This window comes from Haplochromis burtoni, unplaced genomic scaffold (genome assembly GCF_018398535.1).
Source record: "Haplochromis burtoni strain Fernald_Lab_line unplaced genomic scaffold, NCSU_Asbu1 Contig_655, whole genome shotgun sequence".
NCBI lineage: Eukaryota > Metazoa > Chordata > Actinopteri > Cichliformes > Cichlidae > Haplochromis > Haplochromis burtoni.
The window spans coordinates 131535-157117 of NW_024583016.1; the positions used below are offsets into that span (position 1 = coordinate 131535).

Consider the following 25583-nt stretch of genomic DNA (forward strand, 5'->3'; position numbering starts at 1 on the left):
GAAATCTTCTCATTTAAGTTTGCTTGCTTTACAATTTTAAAGCACAACTTCAGTTTAACCACGAAAGGTGGACAAACTAAGCAAACTGGATGGAAACCCTTTTTCTACATGTCTACATAGATAATTGATTGTGTGTATTAGAGAGGTAAACTCAAACTATTTTACATAAAAAATACAATGGGATTAAATGAAGGCAGGAGAGGGAAAATATCTCCAGCTAACTTTATTTTAAATAGGTCAGTTATAAAATACATTATGTTACAAAGGTAAAGTTTGCTGTTTAAAACCACATTCAACCCCCTTTTTAATGTACGCTAAAATACCTTCAGTAATAATAATTTAAAAATATATTTTTTCTGATGTTTTTTGAAAATTCTCTGTATAAATTGTCAAAATAAAAAAAATATGTAAAGACACAATCTGATCTGCTGCCTTCACGTTTGCCACTTGCAGCACTTGATACTGCAGGAGGACCGGAGCTGCATCCTGAGGCTGTCCCTGGAGAAACTAAGGTTCCTGGAAGATCCCGAGGCCTACCTGAGGCGCTCCGTCCTCATCAACAACCTGCTGAGAAAAATCCACCATGAGGAGGAGGAGCTGGAGGCTGAGGAGGAGGAAGAAGAAGATGAAGTAGATGAAGAGGAAGAAGAGGAGGGAGTTATCGGGGATAGGGGGCAGCGGAGGCTGATGTACCCAGACAGGAAGAGAGTGAAGGTGCTGGTGACAGACTGCTGCTCCCCGGGCTTTGGCCTGGAGGAGCTGCAGCACTACCGGCTGGTGCCGTGTTACCCGTCAGCTGGTTGCCTGTACAGCCTGGGTACCTGCCCGGGCCTCACCCCAAACCACCAGGTCCTCCTGTACAACCTGGATGACAATGGCTGACTCTCTGCTCCTCACCGCCAGGCTTCTTTTCAAAGCTGGGAACTGCAGCGTCGGTTCATGTCACAGGCATGTGGACTCGCACTGTTTGCTCCAACCAGCAGGAGGAAGGCTGCTGCTGCTGCTGCTGCTGTTTTTCTCCCTGTTCGCTAAAAATGCTTTGAGGGGAATGTGTCGCAGGCTCTGTTTCGTGCATCAGCAGGACGTCGCCTCTTCTCGTCACCTTGCTGAGAAGCAGTGGTGGATTCAAGAATCTGAGAGACCATTTTCTTCTTCTGCCTCAGGAGTGTTGATATTAAACTCTGCAGCAGCATTACTGCTATTTACTGTTTGTGCAAATGTAAGAGACTTTAAGCAGGCAGCATTTTTTTTAAATTCTTTGCAGCTGTAGTATTATTGATTTTTATTGTTACTGTTGCTCATGTAAACTGTGAGCGCATTCAGGGATTTACAGACTGCTGGCTACTTTTGATGCACCTTGGCTTGCGTGGAGAATATTTGCTGATTTGCTTCTGTTATCTTTTTATGCTACTGTGTGATTTATGAAATATTCTGTGTAACATTCCCTGGATCGTGTGAATTCTAATGCTATGAAGAACTCAAGGCACTCATTCCCCCGGGTGCGTTTACTGCCTGTGGGAAGACTGTTTTCTCTCTGTGGTCGATGTCCCGTGATTATGTTTTCATTTTGCAGCACTTTGCTGCCCTCTGCTGGTGGAAAGAAATTTATCTCAAAGCATTTATTAGTAGTCTGTGTTCAAATAAGAAAACAGAGGAATGCTTACTTTAAACCTCATTCTGATTTAGCATTAATAGATGTTATATACAGATTATAACCCACTATAGATGTAAAGAGATTTATCAACGATTATAACATCTGCTGAAACATACAATATAGCAAACATTTAACACGTTTTCAAATGAGTTATAACTGTTGGCAAACACTATTATTACCATACCACCAACCTGTAGTCTGCATAGTCTAAATATCCCAGATTATACATATATGTATAATAAAGAGAGATAATGCTAGTGGCAGTAAATACCTAAATATAAAAGTTTTTTTTTCTTTTGCTATGTAAAAAGGAGGAAATATTTTTTTGTCAGTTCTATGAAGTCAAAATACTTTTTTTCTGATACCAAATATTGCTTTTGTGAATGCATTTCAGCCTCGTGGTGTTTTAATGCTGGATTTCAGAGACCAGAAGGCCTTTAACTTGATGTTGCATTCCATTTTTTTCTTACTATGGTTCCAGCACCAGTAGTGTTTTCACAGAGGACCGAGGTTTGCTAAAGTGGTCAGAAAATAGGTTATTTAACACGGCACATTGGTGCTTTATAAAGCTGACTTACTTGCTGTATGACAACAGCGATTAATTATCCATCCTTCTTCTGTGTCTTTTCGTGTGTTCAGTGTCTATCCAGGAGTTTTACTGATTTTTGCAATGTGCATCTTGATAACAATCACTTAAATGGAAAAATAAAGGAAAATAAGGTAAAACAACAATGACAAACTAAAGGCAACTATTAAAGAAAAGCTTGATATTTTAAATCAAGAATTTATATTTTGATGAATATGAATAGTCTGTATTTAAGAAACTATTTTGAAAAAGGGCCGTTAAACTTTTTTCATGTGATTGATTATCAAATAAAGTATGTAATGTGACATTTTTGTTTCATTTTTTAATTTTTCGACCTCTCTATCAACAAAGCGCGGTCACGTCACGCCATGACGTTTTCAGTTCCGTTGAATGTTGTGCGTGCGCGCCGGAACCACCGTTGCTTTCAAGTGCTCCTAACAAAGACAGACTTTACAACCTCACATCAGCAACTGTCACCTCTGCAGAGAGTTTGTAACAGAACATAATTACGTCATTTGATAAAGCACAACTTTTAAATATTATGGTCTGTAAACTAGAACTTTACACAATTTAATTTCAAGCCTTTATGAACTGGATAGCAGTTACGTTTCTGCACCCACAAAGCAATGACTGAGTTATAAACGCATATTTCACTTTAAGATATTTTTTACATAATTATTAAATACACAAACTAAATATGATCCAGTATTTCTAGACTTTAAAAAGAAAAAAACATCTATTGTGATATATGTGTAGCCTCTGTTTGACTGATCGTGGTCTCCTTTTCTTCTTGGCAGATTCCCAGCGCTTTGCTTTATTTAAAAATGCATTTTATTATAGCCACTGATATATCACACTTTTCAGTACACACGTGGCAATTTACACCCGGTAAACGGTCAAATTAAACGGTAAAATTCTAACTGCTCATTGTCAATCAACGTCCTGATTACTGCATCTAAGGCGATCTAAGCGGCTTCCTGTTACTTCAGTGGCTGTGCGACCTCGACTTTGGTCCTAAATCTCTGTACGTTCTGAAGTTGACTGGGGAAAGAATTGTGACATTTCATGCAGCACCTGAAGGCAACGGGGAAGGCGCGTTCCACGGACCTCTCGTGTATCTGACAGTTGCACATAGCGGAACGTTTATCGCATCCAGGCTCAGACAAACGGCAGGAGCCCTTCGGTTCTTTATATCCGATACGGTTTAACTGAAAACGGAATTTCTTATTTTAAAACGACTCAAGTTGTTGTCATATTTTTCTACCGTTTGCAAATGCTTCAAGGGTTCACCTTTGAGTGCCGCTCTGCCATAATGTACGGGTTAGCTCGCTAACGTTAGCCGGGAGCTAGCATCCACAGTTCGGAGAAAGTAACGGAGTACGCGTTTCTTCGGCTACTTGGGAGTCGTCAGAGGGAATTAAAACATGGAGAAAATGAAAGAGCTATGCCACTGCCTCCAGGATCCTCACCTTGTTGCCCGCTTTCAGAACATTTGCGGGGTACGGGGCACGTTTACGACCACCAGCAGCAGCAAGGTAGCGGACCGGGCTCACTCGCACAACAACGGCGCTTGTCATCATCGCGTCGCCGGAGAGGATGACCGTGAAAACTTGTCCAATGTAGGAGCTGGGGAAGGAGAGAAAATGCAAACGGCGTCAGCGAAGCTTCGGAGAAGGATTGCGGACTCTAACGTTGCTAATAACTTTAAAGATGAAGGTGAAACCCCGTCACAGAACGGGACAGCGGTGTCTGCGGCGACCGCCGGGGGAGAGAGGGTTGGTGTGGGCAGCAGCCTCGCGGGACCGGGCGTCCGCAGCGGGTCCGCGCAAGATTTATCCCGGGCAGCCAATTGTGAGGAGAGCCAGGTCGGAGGAGTCTTGGGTCCCCCACGGAGCAGCAAGGTAAAGCCACTCCGCAAGAATTCTCTAACGGGCGACGGCGGGCAGGAGTTCCTGATCGACAACCGCTTCTTGTACTATCTCTTCACTTTCGGAACCGAGCTGGGAAACGAGACTTTCTACATCACTTTCTTCCCATTCATAACGTGGAACGTGGAAGCCTTCGTCAGCAGGCGACTGATCATGGTGTGGGTCTGGGTCATGTACCTGGGACAGTGTACCAAGGATGTGCTCGGCTGGTCCCGACCGGCCTCACCGCCTGTGGTCAAAGTGGAGGTGTTTTACAACTCCGAGTACAGCATGCCGTCCACGCACGCCATGTCCGGCACAGCCATCCCCTTCGCCCTGTACTTCATGACCTACGGCCGTTGGGAGGTAAAGTCCCTTTTCACACACACAAACTGGATGTCACACCGTTGGATATAAGAGAAGTTGTTTGGAGCCACTTCCTCTTAATTTCAGTGAAAAAGAGGAAGGAAGTTGGCTTTGTCATATTTTATAATATTTTGACAGCATATTTTTCCTTATACGCAAGTGAAATCGTTAGGGTTCATTTGAGAGCACAGGAAACGCAGGTGGAGCGACAGAAACTCTGCCACGTGGGTAAAATCGAATCTTCATCCCTCATTTAATGTACTCTGTTGCAACCGTGGAAACTGCACGCACACCAGCTGCAGACACGACTCTTTACAGGCGTAATATATCTAATATTTTATTAAAAGGAGTTTTGTGTCAAAAGAAGATGAAAAAACAATTTCATTTCTGTAGCTTTTGTTAAATTATACAACATATCTGCTTATTACTTGATTACCAACATTTAATTTTTTTAATTATATACATTCAAATTTTTTATATACTGTTTATTAATATATTTTTATTTGCACTACAGTGCAACAGCTTTACTCAAATCTAAACTATTATTAATTACTTGCTTTCCCTCCAGAAACTCCCAGTTCCTCCCACAGTCCAAACACATGCAGGCAGTGGGGTTGTATCTTTTGTCTCTCTGTGTTAGCCCTGTGACAAACTGCCAAACTATCCAGGGTGTACCCTGCCTTTTGCCTCAGCAGGGATCGGATAAACTTGGATAAGCAGAAGGAAATGGATTTATGTAGTATTTAAAGCAGCAAAGTGTTTCACAAACTAAGAATTTACAATGAAGACACTGGATCATATCATATTCTAAGTTGTGAGATCATGGCAAAATAGCAGAGCTTCAGATACTCCCGCTGGCATTTAGTTTTTTTACCACATACGTACAAATACCGATGTGTATGTAATGAGCCCAAATTTGTGGATTTATTCCATTAGTTGGGTCCAAGTTTAGGAAATAGTGAAAATTGTCCACAGTTAAGTTTAACCTGCAAAACCAGCAATTCAGCTGAAACTGAGACACAGCATGCTCATATTTTAGCAAATTGTCAATTATAAGATAGGCGTACCCTAAAGTATACAGCGCTTAGTTCCTTTTGACTCGAATGGGCACCATAATTGTCAAAATGGACATAATATTGTACTCTGTAAGAACTAAAACTAGCAGTGGAGCTCATAAACACATCAAGAATATGTTTACTAAAGGTCTAGATCGTGAGTGTTGAAAGCCATCTCCCCATAGATTTCTGTTCAATCAGATTTCTTTTTACTACCACAAAGCCCCCACCTGTCTAACACATTGAATGCATGTTGAAGGCACTTTGCCATTAGCTTCACTTTCTAGACCTGGGAGCTCTGTACTTATTTTATACATGTCTGTAATTTGATGTCAGACCTATGATCCTCCATGTAATCACCTGACCATGCACCCTTTTGCTATTCGCAACCCATTTGACCACGTGGCAGTCTTTTCTACAATGTCACTGAGACTTTGCCCTCTGAGGTCAGTCTTCTGAAGTGCCATCATTAACAATTAATGAGCTGTTGGGTCAGTGGATATAGTGACAGCAGCTGTGGGGTGACTATGGAAGCTGCATGAAGACAAAAGCTGACTCTTGACTGGGTAATTTACTGCATGAAATCATGCTTGCTATAGTTACAGCAAAGACTGAAAGCCTGACTACAATTGACTGCCCTATGGAGGAGAACACTCCAAACACAGCTAAAAAGAAAGCCCAGAAAGCCCATTACCAGTTTTGATGATGTGATATTTGTTAATTTTCTCTGATATTACTCTGCTGGTTGGATAAAATAAGCAGCTAATGTTTTAGAATTGCCCATCTTGGATTTTGGGAAATTCTGTGACTGTTAATAGTCTTTTAACAATTCTGTGACTTTGGAATAATCGTTTTAATACTTAAATGATTATTGCAAAAGTGAGGAAGTTGGCAAAAGGTAACGTGATAATGTAAGTCCCCTTGTCAGCAGCATCAGTTATGCAGATCAGTAGTTACACAACTGATGATAATTAGCTGAAAGCCCATATTCAGCTTTCTGTTTTTTGGCATTGTTAAAATTTTAAAAACATTTTAAAATGCTCCAAAATCATTCGAATAACATTAATGCTGAAATTCTGTTTTAACAAACCATTTCTGTTATTGTTTCCTTCATCTCCTCCTATTCAGCCTGGAGGAACAACACCACATTCTGTCCAGTCTGTAAAAAAACAAAACAAAACCTCAGTCTGTGAGTCCACTTCTGTTGTCTTACTGTGCATCCACACAGTGAGGAACATGCTCGACAAGCTGTGGGACGACTGTTTGATTCATTTAAAAAAAAGAGAAAGAAATAGAAGACACTCGACAAGATTTTAGCAGGCATTTTTGTTAGCGACAGAAACTTTTCTAATTTCTACTTTTTTAAACTTTTTTTTATGGTTCTCCGATAAATATGAAAAAGTGTAACCTGAAAGTCAAGTGCAATTACCACTGAGCAATTATCTAATAAGCCGATCAACAAAACAAGACTAAAGAATCCTTTGAACAGCTGATTAATCTCTGAATGATATATCTATAGCTGCTGCTGATTTTCTATAAGTATACTAGTTGTTGTTGTTCTCAAATGATTAACTATTAACATAGGACATAAAGGTGAAATGACAGGATGAAGTACATTTATCTGAAGTGGTTCTTGCTAAAGACATCTGCCTATTCCAGTGAACAGGATATGATAGGTTGATTTGCATAGCCTGCTTTTTGATTACCGAGAGCGTTTTTTTGCTGACAGTGGTTATCTACATGTTACAAAGATGAGCTCTTCTGTTTTATTAATATAAACAAAAATACCAGTGTATATGAAAAACTCTCACCATTAGCTCTGCTGCACACTATATTTACCAAGGTGAAATGACAGGATGAAGTACATTTATCTGAAGTGGTTCTTGCTGATTGCAGGACTGCTTATCTACATTTAACTGCATGTCTAAGGCAGTATTGCTCAAGGGAACTGCTCTGCACGGACTCGTCACTAAATCCTACTCTGGCTGTGGTCAGTGAGGATTTTCTTTGTCATATGTGACGCTAAACTGAAAGTTTTGGTTTGGACTGTAGGTTAAAAAATCTGAAGATGTGACCTGAAAAACTTTTTGCTGACATTTTATAGATGAAATAATTGAGAAAATAATCAGCAGCCTAACTGATAATGAAAATAATCATTAACCACAAACCTTGGACATTATATTCTGTGGTGTGGGTCATTTACAGAGAGAAATGTGAAGATTTGTAAAGTGAAATAGGTGGGATTGGGATTGCTGTCTTTTGAGGTTGAAATCACAGCAGAGTTAGTACACTCAGCCTCTCTGTCTGAGCCGGAGCAGGAGAGCTGGCCCCTTGACCTTCCAGTGAACAACTGAGATAAGACTGATTTAGTGTCTGGGACTCTGCTTTTATCTTTACTGTCACTACAGCTCTCTTTGTGTTTGACAGCCTAAATTTGAAACGTGTAAGAAGTTTGAAAAACTTCTTTCACACTACACGCTCTGAACAAGCCAAACTCTATTCAGCACCAAACAATACAAACCACTGACTCACGTGTGTGCAACACCAGATAAGATGTTGACCTCTGTCTCACTTTTTGAATCAGATTCACGTATCTGTTTTCTTCTCATGTTTCTCCTCAGTGTTCCCTTAACTGGGGGTTTAAAAAGGCCGAACACTGAAATTTTCCAGGCTTGTAAATTTCTGAAAATTATGCAAGCTGGTTCTCAGTTGGTGTATGAAGAAGAATTTTTTCACACTAATGTTTGTGTTGTGTGTCTGGTGTGTGTTACAGAACGTCAAGTGAAGTCCAAAGCTGTCATCTTTTAGATGTTTTGACATTTGGTGGCACCAGCTGTCTGGCCATGTTAGTTTTGCTATTTTAGCCACAAAAAAATCTGGTTACATTTTCAGGCGCTTAATCACACAGCAAGAAAATCTAGCTTAATATAGACCGATCTTGTCATTTTCCAGCTAATCAGCTACTGTAATTTCCCCTGTTGTGTAGTGTGACTTGTGATTCATTAAGAGCATCGGCTTGTCTCTGACGTTTGGTGGTGTCATCACTTTACAGAAATCTGTTTAAAAAGGAAAAAGAAACTATGGAAAATAAGCCCCAAAGGTTTATAGCTTGTTTCTGCAATTCAGAGTTGTTGTTAATACCATTATCCCATGCATCCCTCCAGTTGTTCTTTGCTGCTAGCCTCTCTGTGAAGTTTCCTTCTGCTTCCCTGATCGACTTGTCTGAGCAGAGCAGGAATGTTTGGATTTAGATGGACCGCAGTCATTCAGTCCTCCCATCCCACCACCCTCCTCCTGCTCAGACAGTAACTCGAGTCAGATGTCGGGCTATGGAAGATACTGTAGATTAAAGTTGAAGGAGTTGATGAAGAAATGGACAGAAGCAGTTTGAGAAGAGAAGAGAATGAGGTTGAGCCGAGGAAGAAGAGAAAAGATTAGCTAGTGAATGAGAGGAGATTAAGTAAAATTAGACTAGAGGGCACGAAACAGAGAAAGCCCTGAAGTGTTTAGAGACACGGAGAGGGGATTAATACAGTAAAGTGCAAGGAGGAGGAGGACTGAAGGGTATATAGAAGGCTAAAGAGGGAAACAAAGTAGTTTGATGGTGGAATTTGTAATAGGCTATAATATTAGCCGTGGAAAAAGAGTGCTGTATATACTACAGAAGTTAGTGAATGGCTGTTAGCAAGTTTTGTGATGTTGTCCAGTTGATTCAGAACACAAACAACAGGCTTTGTGTGAGACTTCCGTCTTCAAGCAGGAACATAAGGTGGGAGCATTGCAGCTTTTCCTGCCAGCATGAATGAGTTTAACAGTATAGCATTTCCTAACTGCAGCTTGAGCTTTACAAGCTGTTTTGCACTTTTTGGAAAATGACAGGAAGTCAGGGAATAAACAAATCAAACAAGGAATGCTATTCACCAAATGAAATTAATAAACTGTATCAATGATCTTTTTGAAAATTATTATTTTTTATAATAATGTTTTTATTATAAAATAATACATTTATTTATTTATTAAAAGTATTTATTATTTTATTATGATCACCAGGTTTGAACTATAATTGTTTAAACTTGGTGTAAGAATTGATACTGGGCTCGCTGGCCATGTAAATATATTATGATATGATTGATAGTGCTGATTCATCGATTGTGGGGCCTTCTGTGTGGCACAAACGAAAACAAAACAGCACTACTCCTGATGAGAGGAAGAAGAAACGCATGAAGAGAAAGACTTGTAGGCTTTTTCAACTGGGACACATAACATAAACATATTTGTCCCTTGTGTTTTTCTACTACTTTCACTTACATCAATTCCTGATCGTTTCTGCAATCTCTCTCCAGTAGTTTTCTGACATTTGTGAGTCTTTATATTGATGCTGTCATTATGACTCCTTATAATGACACAATCCTTGTTATCAGTTGAAGCACTCTCGACTGTTCTCTAAACCCAAGCGGCGGTTGATGTCTGCAGATCACACCAGGCCATCTGGCACCAACAACTATGCCATTGTTCAAAATCACTTAAATCACCTTTCTTGTGTGTGAATGTGTGTGTGAATTCAATTCAATTCAATTTTATTTATATAGCGCCAAATCACAACAAAAGTCGCCTCAAGGCGCTTCATAGATACAGAGAAAAACCCAACAATCACATGACCCCCTATGAGCAAGCACTTTGGCGACAGTGGGAAGGAAAAACTCCCTTTTAACAGGAAGAAACCTCCGGCAGAACCAGGCTCAGGGAGGGGCGGGGCCATCTGCTGCGAATGGGTGGATGACCCATTCGCAGCAGATGTAAAGCGGTAAAGCGCTTTGGGGTCCTTAGGGACTAGTAAAGCGCTATATAAATACAGGCCATTTCTTCCCCCTTCTGATCAGGTTCAGCAGGTTGTCTTGACCATGTTTGTGTTCCTAGATGCAGTGAGTTGTAGAAATGTGATTGGCTGATTTGATTTTTGCATTTAAAAATCAGCTGAACAGGTGTGTGGAACAAAGTGTCCAGTGAGACTATAAATGTAAGTTGGAAGTCTTCAGGCTTTAGATGATGCTTAGTTGCCCAATGTAGTTGATTAAACTGTAATTATGTTGGTAAACGGCTGATAAATTGATGAAATATTCTTTTCTTTTACTCTGATGAGAACGCATAACTTTAAAATGCAGAAGGGCCTTTTCACTAGTTTTAGTGTTTTTTATGAAATGAATAATGGAGTAAAGGAGAGAATCATTTTATAGATGAAAGAGTTTATGATTTAGGGAACTGGAAGATTGACTGATAATAAAAGTGAGGAGTGCCTGTAACTGTTTCTTTGTTTATTACTGTTTAATGTTTTCCCTATCAGTGAGTCTGTCCATTTTTTTATTGTTTATGCTTATACAAAGGTGTGGCCGAGCCTTTTCCAGCTTGTAGGTCTTTCTCTCCAATATTAACCTGAACCCTGCGCTTCGACATTGTCCATCTCTGAAATGTTATTTGGATCGTATTCAACCCAAAAGTGCATTACCCAAAGGTATGGTTTTCAGAGTATCTAGCAACTACTTGAGTATAAGTGCCTTTACTAACTGACATCACCTCAGAAATATGTCATGTAAATATGTTAAATAGATACTACTAAATCAGGTAATCAGTTGAGCGTGGACTATGTCTGATATGTCAGAAATGAAAAGGGAGCAACTAAAACAATAGTTTCTTTCAAAAGATTCCAAATCTCCTTTAACAGATCAGCAGCTCACATTGTTAAAGCCTTTGTTTTTCTGGTTGACACTTTGAACTAGAGCAGGGCGATATGGCCAAAAATATTTATCACGATATATATTTGAAAATTTGCGATAACGATATAACCGACGATATAATTGATGCGAGACAAAATACAGCTCCACAACATTACTAGCGCAAAAAGACAACCTTCCATTTATTTTCACTTAAACAAGAAGCTGGTTTTTATGTACATTAAAGCTTTATAAAAATGTAACAGTGCAAATGCAAATTCCTTGCTGAAAGTTTAACCAAAAGGCATTTCCAGTAGAAATGGGCTGACATATCCTGAGCATAACCATGTATAATATCCACTGAAGTTAAAAAGAGGTGCTTTGCAACATTAAACTGCAGTGTGCAGTACGTATTTTTCGGACCATAAGGTGCACGGGATTATAAGGCACATTAAGCGAAACAAAGCAGTCAGATAAATCAAACTTTATTCAACTCATTCTTCTTGCTTCCTCCACTTCTGTACCATTGATTCATTAATGTTGAATTCTCTGGCAGCTGCTCTATTCCCATGTTGTTGCAGTATATTAATGACTAACCTCGTATTGTGGATGGATTATCTCAGTTGTTCTCCTGACTGAAGTTTGGTCCGTTTACAGCATCCTGCCATGCGATTGCATTTGTCTCTAACTATCAGGCACGTTGACTTTTATAAGTGGAAAAGTGTTAGTGTTCGTCCTCCAGCTTCACTGTTTATGTTATGCTAACATAGCTGTGTCGCTAGCGATCACGTAGCACATCATTATATACCAGCTAGCCCAACTTCAGTAACCCTACAAACGTCACTGCTGTTTAGTTTCCTGTCTTCATTTATGTTGGAAGTGATAGCAGAGCTGTACGTTTGATTTTTTTCAGAAATCTCTCAGTCAAAACATGCTATATCATGCTTAGGTAACTAGCGAAACTAGCGAGCTAACTTCCGCTAGCTTCCTGCTAACTTCTAACTCCGTTAAATGTAATAACTTTTGTTTTCATGGATGCCTGGAAGTTAAACTTCATAGTTACACCTGGTAAAGCAGCAATGCTGATCGTTTTATTAAAGATGAAAGAATTTAGACAGTTTTTAACTCTAAGTGATGCTGCAGTGTTGTTTGACATGAAGAATACGGAGTTTAGGACCCAGATTACTCCCAGATTTAAGAGCATCTTAGTCCGACAAATACGACAATAGCAACGGCCGCTTGCATGTTCTGCAAAAAAATGTGCTTTGTTGTGTATCTGACGGACAAACACCAAACCAGTTCCACATCACGGAAGTTGCACCATTTTTACAAACCAATTCTGGTTCATCTGTTTCACTCAACAATCGGCCATGTGCGTATGAAAACAAAGGCACTGCGCATGCGCGTTTTACTCCCATTCTATCGCGATATTTCATTTTCCTATCGTTGCCTAACATTATACCGGTATTACCGTGAACGGTATAATATGGCCCAGCCCTACTTTGAACTGCAAATGTTTCAAGCTGCAGTTTCTAGCAACCACACTAAACACTATAAATCGTATTATCACTAATCAGGTCAGGGCTGTCCTACAGTGCGGTATTATAGTTCAAACATGAGAATGTCATTCACAACTTTGGTTTGTGCATAGCCTCCACTCAGTTCAGTTTACATCTTGGCACTATTCTAAGTCAAACACAGCACACCTTGGGAACTGTGTGTTTTGGATGTGTGTGTGTGTGTGTAGACCTATATATTTACAGTATATGTCATGTGGGAGAATACTGAGAAAACTCAGCACTGAGGCTCAGCAAGCAGTGTGCAGGGAACCACAACCCACAGAAGAAAGCACACCATGTCCATAAAGCTTTGCATGAGGCAACCGCCACACCACTGCTGTGGTCACAGACACGAGGCCAGAGTGGATGTGCAGACATGAACCAGAGACACGTTTTGTGTTTACGGGCAGCCAGAGAACGGTGTTTGATGGTGTCCTCACAGCCCCCGCCCCCCTCATGAAGTTCAGCTGATTTTTCTCAGTCTCGGCGTCAATCTGTGTGTCAGGCTCCTGCATCTGACTTGGCTTCACAGCTAATCCACACACATAAAGGCGCTTTATTTTTCAACTGGCACCTCCCTCTCTGCTGACTCCATTCTTGAAAAAGGTCTTAGAGTTTATAATTGAAAACTCACTGGTTAAAAAGACACCTGTAGAAGAGTCTCGCGGGAGTCTTGCTAAATGTAGGATATGCTTTAAAGAGTCGCCTTTCTGGTGCAATATTGTACTTTGTCCTCAAGAAAGATGCCTACTGCTCACTCTGAATGTGGATGGCTAAAATATAATTCCAGTGTCTGTTAGGCAGGTGTTTAGTGTTTTTGATATGTTTATAATGTATAATGTTCTGCATCCTAATGTAGCATGTTGTCAATTATGGATCTACTGATGTAGTATTTCTCAAGTCAGAACTTGACTAATATCCATCCAAATACTAGATTAGTAGATTGGCATTAGTCCAGCTCTGATTTGAAGCTGGATGAGATATTGTCACCAATGTTGCCACCTATGGCTATTCAGTTCAGTTACATTTTGCTTACTGCATAGAGCATCAGCAGCAGTGCACCGTTAACGCTAAAGAAAACAGTGTTTGGAAACCAGAACACATCCAAAATTATTGTGACAGTGTGCAATGAACTTGAGTCTTGTTGCCATTTAAATATTTGCTTTAAAGATGGGAACCAGATCTGTAGACAGTCAAAGTCAGTTCTTTGCAGCTTTGGTGCATGAAGGAGCAGTAAGAATCTACTGTCAGTTTATGATCGAATCAGTTGAAGTTAATACTACGATTAAGTGTGATAAATAGGCAAAAACCACAAAGCTGTTGCAAATCAATTGCTGTTTACATACAGATATTTACATTAAAATACTTTCAGTCAAATAAGAACCTCATAGAGCTGAAACAGAAATTGCTCCATAAATACTGACGTAATTGATTTAAGTGCAAAATGACAGTTGCTTGGAAATCTTGTTTATATATAGGAATGTAACCAGAGTACAACCAGATGGCAGCCTTGTTAAGTCGAGTCCCCTATTGCAGAGAGACCCATTGCAGATGAGCTGCGCTCATCAGTCACCCAGACTGACTCACATTAATTGCAGTTGCATTAGTTGGCAATATGTTTGTGTTTATAAATTGAATTTGGACACAGGTTGTGTCCAACCTAGTAGCTTGTCCAAGTGCCTTGAGTTCAGAAGTGTTTGAGGGTGTTACATGCTCAACCTCTGGGAAACCACTTGGTCACTGCAACTATTTGCTGTCAGTCGCTGAATGCAAAGGAATTCAGTGCAATCACCGGGCAACCACTGATGTTTCCTGGTCACAAGGAGGTGCCCGTTTTTATCTACCGTGACTGAGGAAACTAAGAGCAATGATTTAGATGCTAGTGAAGTTCACTGCATAACAAAAATAAGTCCTGCTTGGTTTCCACAAATGTCATAAGTGTGAGTAGAAGGTTTGCTTTAGTGTGCCATTTGGTTCATTTTAAACCCACTGATCTCTAGTGTGCAGGGTTAGCCTTTAAGTTTAGTTAGTATACTGTTGTCATGAAAAATAATCAAAAACACAGTAACTTGTGCCCTCTGACAGCCTACGTGGAAATTAAAAACCCCACTAAAGATAGGGATGAACCGCAATTATATACACAAATATATGCATATGATACTTTGCATTGAGAGCATACGTTTGAATAAAGGTGCTGCTGTGGTTAGCTGTGGTTTGTCTGCAGTAGCTACACTTTTAGGAACAAATCATATCTTTTATTACAAAAACAGTTGGTTCCATAAATTTTAAATGGAGAAAGTTGGAGTAAAATGTATTTTTACTATCAGTCTCTGTTATGTGCCATGACCCAGAATTTCACACTGGTGCCAGTCATTAAAAAAAAAAAAAAAGCCCAAGAAATGCAACAAAACCCTGATAAAAGCTCTTTCAGGTTTGTTAGAATGTGTTTAAGCCAGCTGTCTCATAGGTGTATATTTAGTAAGGTTTCTGCCTCATCTGCAGTGAGCAACTGTTTGCAGTATCACAGGATTATTCACTGGAAATTGGTGTCAAGTGTGTCACCCCATAAATCAGTATCTTATCTCTGTTTAATCAGCCTTCACCAAGCACCATCAGGTAGCTCTCATGATTCATTTTCCCCTGAAAGCCACAGTGCTGGGAGATGCTGTGATGTTGTGGGATTAGTACTGTAATTCTGTTCTGAGAGAGGAAATATGAGCCATCTGAACTCAGAGTATCCACAGCAAGGAACGCAAAAGGTTTTTAGCAAGTGTGCAAACCTCAGCAGCTCACTGTATCCTCTGCCTTCTCTTCCAGTCAAACTGTCACTCATTGTGTCTTTTCTCAGTCTTTCTGCATGCTGAATCTGTGGATGCTCTGATCCAGTTAGGCTTCGGGTAACTTCTAATACCAAATACTGACCCAAAACCAGCATCAAATGAAAAAGCTGGATGCCTCACTGCGAGGAAAGACTTGTAATCATTCTTTTCTCTGCAAGGTACCATAAGGCCCAACTTAAACAGTGCTTTCCTAACTTTGTATTACAAATAAGTACATACTGGAATATAAATGTACTGAATTGGTATTTATTAGTAAATTAATAGAAATTTAGTGATGTACATAGAACTGCACCTACAAACATAACTTCCGGAAATTAAAATTAGCAAGCGATACCTCAATGCTGATTCAGGTGGAACAACAGAAAACAGCCCTTTGACTTTGGACATAATTACATCTTTATGGTAGGCAACCAAGATTGTACCATAAACTTCGTTGACATTCAAATTGCTTAAACATAAATATATATCTATATATATATTTTTTAAATGTCCGATAGATACTTTAGCTAGTTGGTAGTTGCCATTAGGTTTTTTTTTTTCTTTTCCTTTTTTCAAATCCTATTCATCTGTATTCAAATTTCTATGTGTTTCTTTTATATTTTATGCCTTACATAAGGCTGTTATTTTGTGTTGTTCAAAGGTGTTATACAAGTAAACACGCCTTGGCTCCCTCCTCTTAATGCTGCAGGCCAGGAGCATCTGATAAGGAAGTGGCAAAATTACTGAAACATTTATGAGGACATTTGAGTCTGGTACACATTAGCAGATAATCATATCCACCACATCACAGAAACATTTTAAGGCTCATTATAAGCTGCAAACTGAACAAGTTCTGGATGAAATTCTGCTCCCACGACATGAGTTCTTTTGTTGACATGCAAATACAGAACAATAAACACAAATTTGATAGGTTAGCTTTGATACAGTGACTCACTGACAGATACAGTAGTGCACTTTTTGATGTAAAGCAAAGCATGCTCACGCAGTGCAGTTCAGAATACACTTTGTTTTTTTTATTTGTATTTTGCACTACATGCCTTAAACATTGTGTCATGCATAATTAGTTGTTATTGTAAAGTAAAAATATTAAACATGTATATGTATGTATATGTGAAGATTTATTTGCTTCTGTGTTTCACCATCATAAATTCAGTTTTTTTAGGCTTTTTAGATGTCTTTAAACTTTTTTCCTTTCACCTCCACAGTACCCGTCCACACTGGGATTCATCTTGGCTCTCTGCTGGTGTCTGCTGGTTTGTTCCAGCCGAATCTACATGGGAATGCATTCGGTGCTGGTGAGTGTGATCGATCTCTTACACACACACAAACACAGACTTGTAGTCTTGCCAAACGAAGGACATGTTTAATATCATCTTGTGTTTTTAAACATCATACCAGGTCTGTTGGACGAACAGCAACAGTAGTGATTTGTACCAGTGTGTGGGCACGTAGTTAAGGTTAACTGTGAGAAGTCGTCATCTCAGGGCATGCTGCAGAGTAATGCAAATGTATGGTTATGAGGAGTATAATGAAGGAGTAAGTAAGTAACTAAGAGGAGTAAATAAGTAAAGTAATACATTCTTTTTTGAAGAAGTAATGAGTTCTTACCTTTTAGAGTAAGAACTCCAGCACTTTCTGTCTTACGTTTTTGGTGCTGTTTACCAAGCTAAAGTAGTTTGGTGTCAATTCGTTTTTAATATAAGAACCTGTGAAGGGTAGGCCTTTCACACAGCAATATTGTTTAACTTTTACTACCAACAATCTGACCTTTCTTCAAAGGGTCAACCCTCTCTCAGACAGCTGTCCATAGTTGTGATATGCTAGCATCATTTACCAGAGGATCTTTATTGAGAAAGAAAATGTATTTCAACACTTTTTAAAGGCTGTTGTAGTTTTTGGCTTTGGATGCATTTATTTGTTTATATTTTATATGTTTGTACAGTGATCACTAGTCTGACAGCACCACAGACCATTTACCGGTTCAGCAATTCAGCAACGGCTGGCAAATAATTGACTGTGTTATTGCTCCTTTGGGATAGTAGTGTATGACGCACTCCCATGTGGCAATAAAAAATATGCAAGAATATGTTTTTAAGACAAGAAAGATATGTGTAATTGTTTTATTTTTTAAATAAGTTACCATTTAACAAGTTGTCTGTTCTAGTTCACTTTTAGTTGTCATTGTGTAATAGTGGTTGTTCAAGTCTCTGTGCACTTTAACAAAAAGGTATGCTGTTTTCTTTCTCTTTTTAAAACTTTTGGGACTAATAAATATTTAAATGTCACACTTGGAGGATGGATTAGTGACATTTCAAAATCCTGCTTTTTTGTTCCTGTGTTAACCTCAGATCTAAGGTGATCTTAGAAAAGAGGAGAACAGGTTCACTGCACATACATCAGTCCAACTGCAAGGGAAGGAACAATAATGGAAACATGATTTTGAGTGGATGGGAACTTGAAAATGTCTTTGTTTTATACTGTGATTAACAGCTAGGCTCAGGAACAGGAAACCTCTCGAGCTGTTGATGTTAAGCAGGAGGTGTATTCTGAACTTTAGTCCAAACAGTAGCTTTCCTGTGTTAAAATGTTGAGAAGGCAGCTAAAGGTAACAACAAGAAGGTAGGTGAACCACTGCAGTTCTGTGCTGTTTGTGGAGTTCATAGTTATGGAAGTGCATCTCCTCACATATACCAAACTGTGATGTTCACAATAAGTCATCAAATGAACAGTAATGGTTGTTTCATATCAGACATAGTTGTCAACTCCTTGCATTGTTGAATCTTCAGTCTGACACTGCTTCCAAACTAACCAAGTACAGTGAGGAAGTGAAACACACCGCAATATTAAAAATGCAGGCCAGTAGATGTTGTCGCTATTGCTGTTATTATTTCACTTCTCATTCTCTCATTTTCTGTTTGTTATTACTGCTCCTTGGCACTGGCACACAATTTGACAACAGTGTTAGTCCCACTCATGATTAACTGTCTGCTCAATTCTGCCAAGGTGCCACATGAATCAGCACACTGGTGGAGTAGATGGATTCAAAGGTCAAGAGTCAGGCAACAAAGATGGCAAAGGAGCCAACTTCAACACCAGACAAACTTAATATTGTGCAGATTTAAGTTCAGCTTATCAACAGTCCCAGTTTTTCATGTGGTCCCTTATCCACTCCCTGGTTTAGAGCCTACCTGTACTAACCATGCCTTTCAGCTAACCTGGACCAGTGATTCTGTCATGAGCATGCTTAGGCCTGTATATACCATCAGCGAGAATTAGTAGTGGAACACTTGATGTTTTTGCCTGCAAAAACTTGCCCCTGCTTCTTTTATCTGCTCTCACGTTAACGGAGTACAGTCATAACAAATCTATCACCACAGAGGTGTGTATACCTCAGGTTCCCTACAGCATTAGAAGTTTTCTCAAAGTCCTATTGGTTGCAAGAGATGGGGGGGAAATGAAATCAACCAGCTGGAGATACTTACTTGTAGCTCCAGCAGTATGTGCTGACTGGTATAGAATTCAATCCTGAGTCAGTCTGAATCAAGTTCCTTTTGCAGTTCATACATATATATTAGAAAATCATGAACCCTGGCTTAAGAAGTCAGACTCGGCTTGAATGCCAGATGTTTTCATGGATTTATTTTTAAGAAACACATCAATACTTCTGTGGTGAAAAAATCCTCAAGAGTCACCTCAGATGTTTTGGTCAGATGTCTGGTAGTCTGTACGGGGGTGAATCTCACTGGTAAACGATGTCAGTCTTGGTGCACTTGTGGGGTTGGGCTGTCTGTTGCAGAGGGAACATTCTCCGTGGTCATGACTGTATCAGTGATGGATGGTGGTGTGAGACCACCAGACATTACAGCACGCTGACCATCTTCCCAAACAAACTCAGAAAGTAATTCCACATCAGAGACCTTTAAGAGCTTTCTGTGGGTGCCCACAGGTGGTATCGCTGTGAAAACCACATGCACATCTGCCTGCTCAATTGGTTTCATATCTCTGCTGCATGTCAAACAAAAAGGTCCAGTTTTCTCCACAAATAGACAAGAGCTGACCTAGAAAGGTGTTTAAGATGATTAATTTAGCAGTCAGTCAGATTACAGTTCAGTCGAAATGAGCGTGCTGAGACGATTGATCCTGACATTTAAGCAGAGCGACAACAATCAGCCTTCAAAATCACAGCTGCTTGAGGAGCAGCAGTTATGCCCCAAGGAGCTTATTACAGTTTTTCAAGAAAAAAGCTGTCATTAAAAAAAAAAAAAAATTAAAAGAAAAACATCCAGGACTGATTCAACATTTATATGTGATTTGTCAAAATAGTGAGCATTCATTTAAATAAAGACAAGGAAAAACACTCCCTCATGGGTCCCACGTTACTTAATGAGTTCTCAAAAGATCACATGAAACTGTTAAACAGAGGAGTTTTTGTGATTTCCAAAGCAAAAGAATCTGCTGTTTTCCTGTATTACATTGATATCCACGTACTAAATTTCTCTCAGTAGCCCTGTGAGACAAATTTGTCATTTTGCCTACATAAATAAAGGACCAGTGGCCCTATATTAAGAATAAATAGGTAAAAAATAGCTCATAAATTAAAGCTAGACTCCTTCACATTAAAGTGCACCTTTAAACAGTAATATATTTTTTGCTTGTGAGATCAATAAGACTTAGTCAGCTCATCAACAAGTAATAACAGTAAATGCTGGGTTAGTGGGGTGTGGGTTTTGCTCAGCTGCAGCAAAAGAGGTGGCACAGAGTACTTCAGGGAGGGCTGATCAGCACAAGCTGTGGCACATTCACTAATTATGCAGTCAGGCACTCGGGCCTTGATGCTTTAACATTGTTTTGTATGAAAACTATGTGAAATACTTTAAATGGCATGTATTTGTCTCTCTCTCATATTAAAGTCCTCATCGTTCTTGCAGCGTGACCGCTTACTGTTCTTGATTAAGAAGTATTTGTGAGCAAGCCAGAAACTCCTGCTGGCTCTCCTCACTGTCTCACCATGGATATGTTAAAAAAAAAAAAGTCTGTAACCATAGCAACTGTTGCAGTACACACCAGGCCTGGGTTGACTTTAAGCAATGATGTCAGTTTATCTATAAGATCTTAATTGTCCCTTAAAATAACCAATTCCCCCTTAAGTAAGCCTTAAGAAACCATGTCTTTGTACAGCGGTCCATGACATCATAAAGACACACCATCTGTATTTTAACTCCTCAGTTGAACTATGTCATACTTGTACTGTGTGACATTTAGCCAGGTCAGCCAGTGCAACTTCTAATGACATTATCATATAATCTGTGAAAGGTGTGCACATGCTTTTCACCATTTCACACAAAGCTTGAAATAAAGCCATGTGTGGTGTAGTAGTCACATTGATTTTTTTTTTTTATATCAACAGTACTTTTGCAGTATTGGGTATGTATTTCAGATTTTGAGAAGTTGAAAAGTAAGAATATTTGTTTGCTCAGTAGGTCATGCTTTTGTTGTATTGATTTGAAGTTCTGGGGTTTGGGTGTTCTTATTTTAATATAGAACCACATCCTTATGGATTATTACGCTTCAGTTCACCTCATTTCCAGCATGCAGACCGCTACATTTTGTGATTTAATTAGATTTTTCTAAGAATTGCCTCCTGAAATATTTATGGACAGCACTGCCTTGCAAATGGGGGTCCTGCTGTCCCACTCCACTCGCAGATCTCTCTCCTTCTGCTCCGTTCAGCAAATGAGAGCGCGGCAGGCTGTGCACGGCCTGAGAGAACACATAAAGACCCTGTCACTTGTAACTTTCTCTCTGAGTCAGTGATAATGTTTGACTTGGCCATATTTATGTTTAACTTGTGTGTGTAGTGATTTTGTCACAGTTAAAAAAAAATCCCTTGATTATCACACCAAAGTCCTAGAGCTCAAAAACCATTGAGCTTAGAGGTGACATCATTTTGTACAGGAGGTTTTATTACATAGGGTTGAACCAGTTTTGAATTTCAAGCCTTATACTGTTGTTTGAAAACAGGAATTGGACAAATATGATACCAGTATTTTTTTTCCAGTCTTTTTATTTGGTTTTCTTTTTATTCTATGATAACAACGATTCTTTAAGACTCTTTTAGCCTTCAATAAAAATATATTCAATAAAAAATAAAGTTTTGGTCTGTATGTAAGAACATGATTTGTCTTTATTTGAGCAATTAACAACCATAATGCTTTGAGGGAAATAAACAAGAAACATTTATGCCGTCACTTGTGCTACAGTATAAGCCCCTCTATTTTAGTAAAGTGGGAGTTATTTAATGTTTAGCTGTAGAGACAGTCTCATTTAGCCAGCTTATAAAATTCTGAAGAGCATCTTTCTACATAAGTTGGTTTCTTCTCAGTGGTACAGATACCCCTGAAAATTGAAAACTGGTGTGACTCTGAACATGTGTGCGTCATGTCTGTCTATTCAGATTTGATTGGATTACGGGGGAAAAATGGGTGTGAACTTTAAGGTGTGACTCGCCTGAAAAACAGTGACCTCAGAAACACAACATTCAGGTCAAGAGAAAAGACGTGAACCTTCTTGAGAATGCTCGAGCTGCTGGTGCACAGGCACAGAGCTCATTTCCTCCTTGTGACTTAGCCCGACGGCTGAAGGCTCCACATCACTGTTGGGAATCAGGGACTGGAGCTTGAATACTTGGTGAGCTATTATCGGTCTGCTGTGCCAGGCCTGCAGGGCACTTAAAGAGATCTGGAAATCATCACGCCCAATCAAACTGCTTCCCCCCTGCTTTGTTGAACAGGAAGAGCTTGCAGACAAAAAGTTGTTCTGCCCCTGATAATCATGGTGTGTTCTGCAAATTGTTTACTAGTTTGTGAGAACTGTATGCCATTTCTAGCTCCCTGTAATGTTTTGATATTTAAATGCAACATTTTTTTTATTATTCTTATTATGCTTCTGCTATCTTACAAATCACATTATTTATAGGATTTTGAGGCTTTTAATATGTTGGTATGCCCAGTAGTCTGATGTAACTCCACTAACTTTATTTTTAGTAAACTTAGAAACATACCGATCAACTGTGTATGTGCCCACATCCTGTTATTTCCCTGCAGCTGCTTCCCTGTGTCTTCTCTCAAAATCTAAATGATTATTATTTTTTGCCTTTAGTGGACAGATGCAGTGAAGATGGACAGGAAAGTGGGCAGAGAGAGCAAAGACGTGTAGCTAAACCGGCATTGAGTATTTTAAAATTCAAAAAAGAAAATCACAATGTCAGTGACTAACTTTGTGATATTTTTTAAAGCCTAATAATGAAACAAGAAAGTAATGCGTACTATTGGGAATTCTCTTTAGTTGCACTGATTAAGAAATAATGCTGCAGCTGTTAATTTACATCATGTACTTGTTACTGATGCGTGAATTGAACTTGTACATCATTTGCAGTAATTTAGCGAACAGGCAGTAGGCACATGTGGTTGTGTTTTACAGAGAGAGTTCTTAATGGTTCTTTCAACATTTAGGCCACCCATTCTGACAATTTAATGCTCTTTTATTTTGTTGTAAAGATTAAGGCATCTACTGAATGACATGCAGTGCGTTGTTCATTAAGGGCACACCCTCTTTTTGGACGATTTTAGTTCAGGCAGCACATTGGTGTCAGTGGAGGAGAAAATTACAGATGGCTGAAAGCTTCCAGCCTCTCACTGTGTGTGCTATTAAGAGAGAAGGTGGGATGGCACTGGCACCAGTTACCTTCTCAGAGGTAATTTGGTTATCTCACTGACTCATTTTGATATGGTCACACAGGGAAATGTGTCCTTATAGTGAACCATCTGTCAAAAGTGGAACTGCTGGGACACAAGTTGTTGCTGGGCTACAATCCATCTGACGCCAGCTCTGCGGCTCTGGCGCTCGTGGCTCAGCACGGGCTACTAACTGACTGTTAGCTCAGGGCTTACACGTACCACAACATGTACTTAAGCAGCCAAATAGATACTTAAACTCTAACAGGACCTCAGTTTCCTTCCAGTGCGGCCATTCGAGTGGGCTGACCCTGCCAGAGACGGCTGCAATGTTCCAGTGTCTGGCTGGTGGATGGAAACTGGTGTAAAGTTACAGTGGCTATCATTGATTTCTCCTTCCAGGGAAAGCAGACACTAATCACAAAAGTAAATAGTGTACACACCCAGCTTAGCAAGATGAGGAATGATAAGGTGTTAATTTACAGTGTGTGCACTCACGTTATAGCAACGTACCCAACGGAGTCTCTTCGCTGTAGGCATGTGCGTAAATGGCCAGGAAATCTGAGCCTGTCAGCAGAAATGGACTTGAGGGATTCCCATTTTTCATTCTTGTAATGTTTAAGATACGTGATTACTACTAGACCTCGTGAATAGTATAATGATAGCAAACGTGTAAGCCACAGTATGCTAATGTATAACATACATTAAAGGAGAAAAATAAGTACCACTGATGGCAGTGCTCAATATACACTCTGCAAACCAGTGTGATCTGATTAGGATTATTCATTACATGCCATAAGTGTGCATAATTGAATAAACTCGGGTACTGTGTCAAGTTTGCCATATGCATCCTGCAGGGTGATAACGCGAACTGAAACATAAGCTTTAGTTCCTCTACCGTTACTTCTTTTGCTACACCCGTAGCAGCTGGAGGATGAATCAAACAAAAGAGGCTTCTGCTGCCACAGTGTAACCAGGTTTCTTTTCTTTGTCGGAACTCCATTCATCGCACGCAAGCCTTTGCTTAATTTTTTTCCCTACGAGTGCCAACTGTGATCAGGCTCTTATCGAAAGATCTCTCCTACTATGTAATGCAGGATCACCATTTACGTTCAAAGATTACACCTCGATCCTTCCACATCGGTTATATAATTAATCTCGGACAACACAAAAAAATGTCGTTTTACTGTTGCATATTATCAGTTCTAGTTTAGTGCGTCAAAATCAACTCCAGAAAATGCACAGAAAATTACAAATGTTGTTTTTCCCCCAACCCATAACCAAAGTGTAGCCGCACACACAGGCCGACATTCAACTTGAAGAGCTGCTTAAGTTGCCGTCTGCCCTGTGGTGCTTCAGGAAATGTTACTTTTCCTCCCCAACATTCAAACAGGTGCGAACACTGAGCATTATATCAGCATACACACACAGCCAGATACATGTCTCTCTTACAACAAAAGAGAGACATAAGAACATGCAAGAATAAGGCTTCAGTGTCTCAGAGGCGTGGGAACAGATTCGGCTTAGGTAAAATTTGTGTTTCATGTCATTTTTGTAAAGTTTGTTGGTGGAACAACACGTTATCTAGAAATAAGGTTTAATTGTGAATTAATTTAATATGGGTACAGTGTTGCAGATGAATGTCTGTCAAGTCAAGTCAGGGTTTTGATTCTGTCAGTGTGATGTGGGAACCATGTCGGGTAGTAAGGATTCTTAGATTGGTAGTAGACTGATCACAGAATGCCATCCAGATACAAGGAGTCACTTATTTCAGAAACAGCTTGGAGACGTTGAGCAGGAGCTGGGGTGAAGTCACAGATTTGAAAGGTTTAGAGGAGGCAAGAAGCCAACTGTCAGTTTACTCCAGAGATCAGTAAATAAACAGCTGTGACCTTTGTGTTTGAGTCCAGAGTTCGTCAGCATGTAGATCTTCCCGTTTTCCTGTTTCCTGTCAATGCTGATCCACTTCCTTGTTCCCATCTGAAGGAAATGCTCCAATAAATATCCTAATAATAGCACCCCTTATCTGGTAAAGGGATTTTGCTGCTGAATCAGCTTGTGCAGGTTTAAAATTTTAATCTGCTGCTTGTGTTGTTTCAGCATTTATTCACAGAATGCATGATCAGTATAAATCATGTTTTCTAGCCAAGAGGGAAATTTGTTTTGCAGTCAGGT

At 39.6% G+C, this 25583-nt stretch overlaps 1 protein-coding gene across 1 annotated transcript in view; it reads left to right on the top strand.

The window, feature by feature from the left end:
* The first annotated feature begins 3308 nt into the window (after positions 1-3308).
* The window catches only part of sgpp1b (sphingosine-1-phosphate phosphatase 1b), a 26238-nt gene continuing 3963 nt past the window's right edge, over positions 3309-25583 (top strand). Inside the window, exons 1-2 of the mRNA XM_005949339.3 lie at positions 3309-4513; positions 16881-16970. Of these exons, the coding sequence (XP_005949401.1) occupies positions 3665-4513; positions 16881-16970 (939 nt within the window). The 5' untranslated portion in view covers positions 3309-3664. The remainder of the gene's footprint in view (positions 4514-16880; positions 16971-25583) is intronic.